The 11,617-nt window shown below is 36.5% G+C and overlaps 1 protein-coding gene across 3 annotated transcripts in view; it reads right to left on the bottom strand.

Moving 5' to 3' along the window:
- The window catches only part of IQSEC1 (IQ motif and Sec7 domain ArfGEF 1), a 71,399-nt gene that overhangs the window by 6,068 nt on the left and 53,714 nt on the right, over nucleotides 1-11,617 (bottom strand). For 2 of the 3 annotated variants that reach the window (XM_072875736.1, XM_072875735.1), the window contains 3 exons: nucleotides 8,488-8,649; nucleotides 7,621-7,797; nucleotides 10-59 (listed from right to left, as the gene is read on the bottom strand). In XM_072875736.1, coding sequence (XP_072731837.1) covers nucleotides 10-59; nucleotides 7,621-7,797; nucleotides 8,488-8,649 — 389 coding nt within the window. The remainder of the gene's footprint in view (nucleotides 1-9; nucleotides 60-7,620; nucleotides 7,798-8,487; nucleotides 8,650-11,617) is intronic. The other variant, XM_072875737.1, reaches the window with a different exon arrangement.

Genomic DNA, 11,617 nt, shown 5'->3' with positions numbered 1-11,617 from the left:
CCTACTTACTTCCATATTGCTGTCTAGCGATCCTGCACTGCTGCGTCGCCCACGCTTGCCTGCCCAGGACATGCAACACCATAGATTAGAGACTGAGACAAGACCCGGGTGAAAAACAGCTGCTTTCCCTGAATCACTAGAGGAGTCTCTAAATGCAACTACAGGGGCTGCACGGGGGTTAACATTGCACTGGACTGGTACAGCAGCTACTAAGGCAGAAACTTAGATTTTTAAGGCCATTAGTTATATTAAGTTTCTGTACCTGACTAGTTTTTAAGAGGCATTGTTGTTGTGAATCAACTATCACTAGCGGGGTGTGATTTTTTTTTTTTTAATTTGTACAGCTCTTAAAATACGTAATTCTAGCATCTATATTTAATAGTATGGTTATGATGTTGACCAGCAACAATTTTAAATTGTTTGCTTTCCTGGAATCTAATTGTCTTGAGGTTTCTTTCTTTGAAGATTAGTATAGCATTGATATATACTTGTGGGGTGGTATTAATCCAAATACAAAATTTAATATTGGTATATTCTGAACTTCAGTGTGGGGGATGGTAAGGGGCATTGGTTTCATAATTTCATTTTCAGTTCTGAACCTCAGTGGATTTCATATAATCTTCTTTCATGAGGTTTAAAAAAAACTAAACTTAATTTTTGATCAATAAATCTGCAATCTGTCTTGACATTATGGCTAGATTTTGTTTGTTTAGCTGTGCAGTGCTTTATCTTTAAGTATGATGGATTTGTTCTCCAACATTCTCAAATTGCCAAAGACATTTGCCTAAGACTACACATGAAACACCAGACTGTTTGCCTAAAGAGCCAGAATACCTCAGTGGCTATATACAGGACACAGGATCCCAGATTTTCTCTCTCATTTCACAGGAGAGAAAATAGCATATGGCTGCAGATAAATAGATATAGATATTTTTTAAAAGATAGCTTGTTGAGCATTGCTTTGCAAAGTTTCAAAGTACTTTACTGTCAGGTTGTATAAACAAAGCTAACCTTTGAAGAGCGGTCAGGTTCTCAAAGCTTCTCTAAACTCTGCATGTTTTTAGAAACCTAAGTTTTCTCAATGCTTTCTCCTTGCTTTCTTGGCGAGGCCAAACATCAAAGACTATCTCCACCCTTCATTGGTACATTGCTGCCTTCAGAATCTTCTACTCTAACAGGTGGTTTTGGGGAGGAATGTGAAGATTTCAGCACCACTGAACCTATGAGCCACATACCCTCATCTTTAGAAGCCCAAAAGCCACATGGTATCAGAGCTGAAGAGAAGAACTTTGGGACTGCTTTGTAAGTGGGACACAACAGTGATTCCTGGGAGGTTCACCCTTACTTCTTGACGTACCCTTTCATAGACCAATTTAGACTACCCGTAAGTCTTATAAGATGAGTATGATCTAAAAATACCACGGATGGGATCCATAAGCATAACTTTGACCTGGCTGGTCACAGGATGCTGCCCTGCAACACAAGTTTCTCTTAAGAGCTACAGTTCTCTTTAGACTACTGTAACATTTCCCCCTCTCTTATTGTCCCCGGGAGTTACTCCCCAGTACAAATCCCTCTACATTGACATTAAAATGAGGGGAAGGCGTTTGTGGTCAAGGTGTTTTGTTTGACTTGTTAAATCTGTTGGAATTTTGAACAATTACCCTAGACAGGCTGTTTGTCAAAAGCTTGGCGCTTCATCTCTTGCTGCAGTTTTAGCCTCATCAAAACCATAACTGTACTATCTTATGAACCCCCCAAGAAAAACTGGTTTTGATAATCTCTTATTTTTAATTCTAGTCAGGCTTTCATATTGTTCTGCTCTGCTAACGGGATTAGTACTGATTAACACGCAAATCACTCTTGCTTGCTGATACAAAAACACTGAGGAAGAGAGCCATCTCTTAATTTAGCAGTCAATATTGCAAATAAGACTGACAGCTGCCACAAGTCATTAAACATGGCCAAAAATGAAGGAAAACAGGAAAATCTAATGCCTTTTGCATATGGCAGGATTCAAAGTCTCTAATAAAATAACCATGAACACGGTATATACACAGTATACACGGACAGAAAGAGACAGATGGGATTTTTGCTTAGAAAAACTTCAGGGCAAAGTAGTACTAGCAAAGCCAAGAACAAATAGAAAAATCCTACTTAAGATGCCTGTAATTTTCCTCAGATAGGCACTATCACTATAAAAAGCGCTTTGTTTATTTTCTGAAAAACAAATTGAACCCAATTCTGTATTGACCTGCAGTGTGATACGAAAACTATTAAGTAAATCCTCTAGAGTATTCCCCCTGCAAATGTGTTTATACAAGACTGTTCTCTGGTCTTTGAGATGGCATCCCATCTCAAAAATGTTTCCCTAGAGCTGCAGCGTTCAAATGCATTTCAAGAAAATGGTGACTCTCGACTAGAACTGTATGTAAGCATAACTCTGTACTTGCATAATAATCAACAGCTGTGGTATAAAGCAAGGTGGTATTTATCAAATCTGAAGACCAGTTTTGCTTAATATACTACTGATCTACTTGAAATTTTTAAGGATGTTACTTAGAGTGATTTTTATTTTATTTTTATAAAATTAAATTTCAGTTAATCTTTTCTGATTCATTCCAACAATTCATTGACGTTAGATATGAGTACTCTTTGTAAGAAATATCTTTAACTTACATAAGTATAATATGTCCCATATATGTACATGCATTATATGGGACTAAGAATATTTCAAATTTATAGTAGTAATATTAAGTGATTAAAATATTTTCTCGAACTTAAACATTCCAAAAGAAAATTCAGAGTTTCATTAATAAAAATCCATTCTACCTTCAGAAATTGATCTCACAGATATGCAGATCATTACAGTAAATGTAAATATTTCTCACTGCTACCCTGTATTTCTTGAAACTCTGTTCTATGCTAGTGAGATACATTGATACCTAACAATGTATTATGATCTGGCTTTGTATGTCTTGGGAAAAAAAGTTTGGAAAAAAGTGCTAAATTAAGGTTTTCGTAAAGCAAACGAATGTAGCAGCTCTTATAACAATGAGTCATTATACTAGCCTCCAAAGGCTGTGAAATTGATATTCCCAGCAGCAGCAGAATCTGTAACCATCTAGCTACTGAGCTTACAGGTACTACCCAAGCTGACTTGCTCAAAATTATCTAAAAAATATGCTCTAATCATTAATTTAGAGAGACCACTTTCCAGGGTGAAAAGACTCTTTGTAACCATCATATTTTCATCTTGTTTTCTGGGTGAAACAGGTAGAGTCTTAAGATCACACACCGACTGTGAAAATAGTTTCTTCGCATCTCCAAAATTCTCAAAATACTGATTAAGCCCCAGGAGAAGAGAAAACAGCATAACCACACCTCGCCTTGCTGAACTCCTCCTTCACTGGAAAAGCAAAGTGTCTCTTCCATAAGACAGAAAAGTTGTTGATACAAAGGTGTTTATATACAGTGTGGGGCGTCTGTACAACATACTTGTAAAATGGTTTGGTATTAACACACGTATATCACAAAAGACTTGATTCATACAAATCTGTTTTATTTTAAAAAACCCAGTAAATTCTATCATGCCCATTACTGTTGCTATTTCATTGAAGAATAGGAAATATAGTAACAGTGACAAGGGAAGAGACAGGAAAAATCTCTCCCTACTTGGAAAGCTCTTCTAATAAGGGAGAAAAAAAACCAGCTTGTATCCTCTGTCCTATATAGTGCAGCAAAATCCACAGGAGAGGAAGGAGAAAATAACCTAGTAACCCTGCCTGCATCAGATGAGGGAGGAGCCAAGGGACTGTTCCATCCCATCACAGACTGATTCAACAGATTAAAGGATTCTGTAATAGCATGAAGTCAGAGGTTTTTTAAGGGGATTACAATGCTGAGAAGTTCCACAGTCTTGTTCATTACATTTTGGGATATAGGAAATTTTCAAAAATACATGACAAAAATGTTAAAAAAAAAAAAAAAAAAAAGAAGAAGCAGCAGCTTGTTTTGGAAGGTAGAAAGAAACATTTAAAAATTTAAAGGTTGACGACTGAGATTATATGCAATATACAAATAGAATTATTTTAATTTGGGAACTACTTTATGTTTTTGTTTTGGGTTTGTGGTTTTTGGGTTTTTTTGGGTTGTTTTATTTTTTTTTAAGTAGTCTCTACTGGTCTGTGATTGTTTTGAGATAGCTCAGGAGATTATGAGACAAGCACAACTTATATTAATAGTAACCATTATACCATCCTGCACTTCTGTGCAGATTCCAATATTACATGGGTATGCCAGTTGTGTATTACTGGGACAAACCATAAAATTACAATTTTTAAACCAGTGCAGTGTGTAAATATTATTTCCACCTTACAGGTTAGGGATGGGGGGAATAAAGCTTGATTTCCACAGGTGCTCACCACTGTAAACTCAATGTGAAAGCACTGGGTCCTCCAGCAACTCAAAGTCACTGGAATTCAGACTCACCTAAAATCAGTCAAGAAACCTGTGAGACAGAATCAGCAACACAACCTGTCTAATCCTCCATGCTCTCCTTCAGCGACCAAATCATTCTTGCCACGTACTAATGGCCATGATGGGACTTCACACCTTTCACATCTTTCTGTAAACCTACTTACATGTAATTATATATGGAGTAAGTGGTAAAATGTCCAAAATTCTATCAGAACCCATAAAACTGAGCTTTAACTGCATTAAAATTTGTCTGTGTTCTAATATTTTTATGTAAATTAAGAATTTCAGAGTCTGGGACAAATAAATTCAGTTCTTTGTTGACTATAGCTCAAGAATGTGTAATAAAAATGATGTATTTTTCTTTTGAGAAAAATAAAGCACTAAATACTTTTGGCGTATTCACATCTTGGAACAGTTGGTTGCCACATTCTGCTTTTTATTCCATGGAAAGAACTATCAATCCACAATGAACAGTACTACCTTTAAAATCAAGAGACCCTCATTCGCATCCTTTTTGCAATTACGATTTACGCTATCATGGCAAATGCATGGAAGAACAACCATCAGGAAATGATTCCTGACATTGTTTCCTGACAGAGAAATCTTGCCTTTCGTTACGGTTTACAGCTTAGGAGTCAGAATCATTCAGGGTATCAATGCTGACTAGATCTAAGAAGCTTATGAATCGTCACTCTTTTCCAACAGAGAAATTTAAAGTCACTTCCCACAGCCACCACTTACTACTGTGATACCTGGTAGAGAGTAATGGACTGTTTTCTTAAATAGTTTTGTCATATACCTGTGCAACCAAAATGCTGTTCAATCAGATTTCCCCTTCATTGAATAAATATTTAAAAGTTTTCAATTTGTTTTTGGAATGTTCATTGGACAATTATCTGCCTTACTGCATAAATATGCAACCAGGCAATTTTCTCATGTTTATTAGATTTATTTCTGTTTAAATGTAGAAAGGAACTCTCTAAAAATCCAGTTTCATCATGCCTTTTCCTACAGAAAGACACACATCCACACACAGTCCCACTACTCTTGTTCCTCCTTTTTGATCCTGTATTTCATCCACAAAAAGAAGAACTGAGGCAACCTAACTCAGTACTCTTTTACAGAAGCAATTTAGTATGGTATAATCACTGGGACGCAGTATCTTGCTAACTGAAAGAGATTTCTTTGTTTTTCTGTGGATCATCTGTCCCATATTAAAACAAAATCAGCCTCACACGCAAGCTATTCACTGAGAAAAGGCAGAAAAGACATGTATAATCTCATTAAAATTACACCAAATAACAAAGCAAACAACAGGTACGTAATTTCTCAAGTCAGTTGCACTGCACAAGACCAAACAGAAACTCTCCATAATTCTCAACTCGTTAAAGTTAAAATTAAGTTTAGTTGGGTTTAACAAACTCATTGATAAACCCTGCAGTCTGTGAGTGATTTCTACTTTTTATTATGGAAAAAAGTTATTTTCAGTAATAAGCATGCCAATTGTAGGCATGCCCTGTTGAAACGTGAAATGTTTTCATGATTACAAATACTTGTTTATTGCATAAAACCCATAACATGAATTGAAATACATGGCAATGTTTGAAAGACAGGGATGAAAAATTCCTACGGGATGAAAAAAATTAATCAGAAATCACATTTATGGGTGCAGATACCCACTGAACTCACATATTGGCAGTTCAATATGGCAGTTCTCATTCTAATGAAATACAAACAAAACAACAAAAAAGGATGATGGAAGTATCCTCAAATCTGAGAGATAATAGTGGTGAAGACTAGTGGCTTGATCCAAAATCCATTGAAGCCAATCAGGCACCAATATTCAACTTCAGCCTGATTTTGGATCAAGGTCCTAGGTCTTTTTAACGAAGCAAATGGACATACGAGTATGAAAGCCTAAACAGAGAATAAAATAATTGAAAGAGCTCACTCTCTACATATTTGTATGCACATACATATACCCACAAAACACAGGCTATAATTTCAGTTTGCAACAATTTTATTTATTGCAGCATAGCTAAAATCTCTTCTTTGGTTAAAAAAAGGAAAAAGATTAGTGTCTACTACCAAAGTTATACATAATATTGAAATTATGACTATACTGTTAATCATCACTGCAATTAAAAGAACAAATCCGAGTAACACAGACTATGAGCGGGAAAAAAAATAAATATATATATATATAGTTGCTACTATCCCCAGAAGTACTTTCTGAATAGTGGGCATGGTGTTCGGATATGACTTCTTGTAAATGATAGGAATCACGTTTAACACTGAAAGACAAGGTTACTACCCATGGTAGCCAGTATTACATGGGTATGCCAGTTGTGTATTACTGAGGCAAACCATAAAATAAAAACATACCAAACTTCCCCTGGCTTTTCTTTGGCCAAAAAATCACACCACCACTCCTTTCCAGTCTTTAGCTATATTAATCAGTTAATAAATCTTAAGACACATCAGTGGTTTTGTGGGATATCAGTGTTCTTGTCCACTATGGCTTCCTTTATTATATAGGCAATAGAATTTCACAACAACCTCTTCTGCAAGAACTGGGAACTATACCTTGAGTTATGAAACAATAAAAGAGCATCAGGGACACACTGTAGCTGAATTACATAGCTCTAGGCAGAATTTAGTAGGGCTTCACTCAATTTCATTCATCAATGTGGTAACACAGGTACACTTGAGCACAAAACGCACAGAAAGCGGTCATTACACAGAGACCAGTTTCTTTTCTTTTCTTTCTAAGCCTATTGTATGAAGGGGAAGAAGCAAAGGGGAAGAAAAAAAGAAAGGAAAACTAAGTGGGTTACTCCTAGCACAAGTCAACCATTTTTTTATAAAACACTTACAATTTTTCCTCTGTCTTCACTCTCCTTTAAAAGTATATATAGCAATCTACAACGGTTTAAATGCTTTCAAATAGTGGTTGCTTAATAGAACAAGGGTAAAAAACAAACAGAAATTAAACACGAACTATGAAAGAGGCGCTATTTAAAATGTTTGAAGTTTCAGTATTACTAGTTATGAAAGCCCACTGTGAGCTGGGCTTTATATGCATCATTCACGCATCTTTGCATGCACTAGTCAGAGCAAGGAAATAAAGGCAGTGCTTACCTGCTTCAGACAGGTCTCTAAGGGAGCTGCTCAGTGCACTTCTTTTCAGCCCCTCCCCAGTAGCATAGCTGTCATCCAGGCAAGCTCTGTTCAGCGTCCCATTGCCAGAATCTTTTTTCAGACTGGAGCATTGAGACATGCTTGGACGCACCACACCCTTCTGTTTTTCTAGCTCAGCTGAAACAAAGAGAATAATTTTGCAATTCATGTTTATTGACTATAATGGAGGACATGGCAACATCGCAATTTCTGTATATGATCACCTATTACTGTGAATAATGGATAAGAGTTGATTTTGGCACTGTTAAATGCCAGAGAGGAACTTCAGCCCTGTACTACCAGCTTTATATTACAACATACAGGATGAAAGGCTATTCCTCTTTTGGAAAAACAGAAGATAAAATTCTGTGTTTAGACACTCGTGTAACTTCCAGCAAAATATTTCAGTTTGTACTATGGCTACCTAATTGAGAGAATACAGGAATATCAACATGGAAATGAAGAAAAATTCAGTGAAACTTATTTGAAGGGCCATCACTGAGAATTTCAGAGTGATGTAAATTATCCCTAAAATTCTTACTGTAATTTATACTACAAATTACAAATCCATCTCTCCTCTGTCCATTGCTATTTGCAGTTTGTCCAGGCTAAATTTCCACTGCAGCTACACTGCAGTAAATAACAGTCAATGAACTCAGCTGGGGCTTAAGATACCATTGGGTTTTTCCTCTTTGTAGAATCAGAGCCATGGAAAAACCCTACATTATTTTGAACTTTTAAACAGTTCTAATGGGTTATACACACATTCAAGATTTTCTTATTTTGATTAGCTTGAAAATGCTCTATTATATGTACCTTTGTACTTACACTCTATTCTGTGCTTTTCCATTTCTTGAACCTCTGCAATTGACTCCCTCAAATCATCTGTAAACTTCTTCCTGTCCTGAGGATTTGGTGCATTGAAATTTATTAGTACTTTGATATCTGCTCCTGGAACAGCTGACGTGAGCCGAATACCGTTGGGATAATCTAGAAGAAAGAGTCATGAAAAACTAAGCTCTGATTATTCCAATTACTTTTCTTTTTAATTAAAAACCAAAACAAAAAAAACCAAAACAAACAAAAAAAACCCCCTGCCACAACTGAAGGCTTTTTACTAGTATTACCATATAGGGAACGAAGTCCGAGAAATAAAAGTCTAAAGGCACAGAATTAGAATGAAAATCCCTAAGCTACATTGGAACTGCTTAACTGTCAAGATACCAAATAAAATATTGAAAGATAGTCTTTATGCAGCTGTCACCCTTAAGGTACAACCTCCAATATAAAAGAAAAATCCCAGAAAAAACCCCAAAAAATTAAGGGGATAATTTTTATGGAGCAGATCCCATTACCTACCGTATTCAATTGTGACCAAAGTTTTGTTGAGTAAAGACTACTTGAACACATCTCAAGTACTAGAAACTGTCTTACACTTTTAACTTAATGTTTGCAGGAAGACAAATGCTAGCATGTACAGCTTTTAGTATTTCCTATTAAGTTGTGTTCCCTGGACATCCTACTTTCATTTTTTTTCTCTATAAAAAAAGTTTAAATTATCTGTGAAATTACATACTGAGGAAGTAAAAGGGGTGGGTTGGTTTTTTTTCCTCTTTTGGCCCATATTATGGACATCGTCACAATAAAAGGCAGATTTTTCAGCAAACTGTCTTTGCTTCTTTTCTAGCTGCACATCTGAGAATGCAAATTTTAACAGCTGGTCAAAAATATCTCCTGGTTGAGATAAAAGGTTCATTTACAGAAAGATAGCTTATAATGAAGATACGTGCTGCTGTAGAAAACAGAATCAGCCTTTGTTTGAAGCATAGACCTGTAGAAACAGGGTGTCAGAAAAACTCAAAATGTGCGTTCTAATTCACAATGTTTTCTTTTACTCAACTGCCTGACCTTATTGGTTTGCAAAAGCTCTTAAATATTTACTTAAGTATTCAACCTGAAGTTCAAGTGCTCCCATGTACTAAAAATTCATTCCCTCAAGAACCAGCAGATGATGTAAGGTAGTCTTTTCCTCAAAGTCATCAGGTTTTAACAATACAGAGACTTAAATTTTGAGAAACAAGTGCAAATGCTATGCTTTTTTCAAAGGATACCTTAAAATTCCAAACCAGATTTGCAACTAAAAGTGAAGCAAACCCATTTACCATTCTCAGGTGAAAAAGTGCCAACTACCGCAAGCTTCAAAGGGTACAGAGAGGAAGGAGGGAGCAAGAATTTGGGGCTTCTGCTGGGGTCTGATATCAACACCTTGCACAGAAGCAATGTATAGCCGATCTGCTTCTCCTGACCACGTGACAATTGCATCTACCTTCAGTCAAATAAGACAGCCGCCTCAAGTTGTCTGCAGCTGCTGTCGTTCAGAATACAGCCAAATGGCCAAAAGTGCAGAGGAGTCTGGTGCTAGGCAAGCTAACAGGCGGAGAGCATGGTGTAACAGCACATACTGCTTGGAACACTGAAACTGGATATGCAGCAAACAGCTCTAGAAAGTGCACCACTTGGGGAAAAAAAAGTTATGAAACCAAACAAGGAAACTTGTTAAGCCCAAAGTCACATGGGCTACCTTCACATATGAACAAAGAACAACAAAACTCCACATACTAAACAAACAAAAATATTTTATTACCAGAGATACTTCTCTACACCGTATTGATTAAGCATCAGGAAACACTGACGTAAGTGTTTATTGGTTTCAGATATACTCTCTCTAAAGTGATCTGCTTGCCTTTCACATTTTCAGTGATTTTGACTGAAAATGTAAAATATACTTCCCTTATGGCCTATTTATTTACTAAAGAGACATGACATTATTTTCCCTTTTGGAGCTCATCCATCCCTCAGCGTAATTGACTTCTATCATTAGAAGTCAATTCTTCTATCATCAACGCCAACCATTTTGTTCAACCACACCAGTAGCCATATCAATATTTTTTTTGCTTCTGCTTTAGTGACACTAAATTTTATTCACTTGAAACCAGCTGATTCTGACAGCTGTGACACACAGATTTACTGCAAGGCATGATGGCTCTGGCCAAAATACCCCAGAGCTTGCTGGGGATAGGGGAAACCAAGAATATGAATTTCACAAACCAGAGGGGAAGAATAATTCTCTTTCCCAATTGGAAAATACTGCATTCCACCTGACAGGCACCAATACTAGAAGTACAATCAGCTCACTGATTCACCGTAGTGAATTCACCTTAGGAGCCCAACTATGCCTACTTAAGTGTCTCAGTTAAAATGCCTCCAGTTCACTGGGAGTAATCCAACCTTTTACTCCTAGTTCCACTACAGATATTTTTAAGTTTACTTGAATAAAGTGTTTCTACTTAGCATGCTTATGTGATTTTTTTAAAAAATCTATTTAATTGACATCAGAGGAATTACATATTCTTCTATTTTCAGTAGAATCCAGGATAGAACTATTTGGCCTTCCTCTCTAAAAATGGATTTTATATCATAAATGTGTGCACAAGAGAGAGAGAATGAATATGTATGCATATAAATAATCTGCAGGCTACACATCGCTGCTATAAGCACTACAAAATCTTCCCTTTTGAAATCTCCGGATGCTTTCACTCAATAACAGTGACTTCTTTTGAGTGAGATGAGCATTGGAGCACATTCTCAAGGACAAGCGAAAACTAAGGGCTTTCCACAACAGAAAAGCAAAGAAAACACTGAATGTCACACTGAACTGTAGCCAATTTATCATGAAGGTCAAGGTTTGGTTTACAAACCATTAAGTCACGTCAAATAGACTGTCTCCCTATGTACCACATAAACAACTATGCTCTGCTACGTTATTACTGATGCAGTCTCTGGGCTCAAAATCTACAGGAGCGTTAGCAAACTATTTGCTTTTTGTTGGGTTGTTGTCTGCTAAGACTAAGCTTGACAAGCATTAAAGATAAAATGAATATTGGATTGATGCAGATTA

Source organism: Ciconia boyciana, chromosome 11 (genome assembly GCF_034638445.1).
Source record: "Ciconia boyciana chromosome 11, ASM3463844v1, whole genome shotgun sequence".
In the NCBI taxonomy this organism is placed as follows: Eukaryota; Metazoa; Chordata; class Aves; order Ciconiiformes; family Ciconiidae; genus Ciconia; species Ciconia boyciana.
This window is presented reverse-complemented; position numbering and strand designations above follow the sequence as displayed.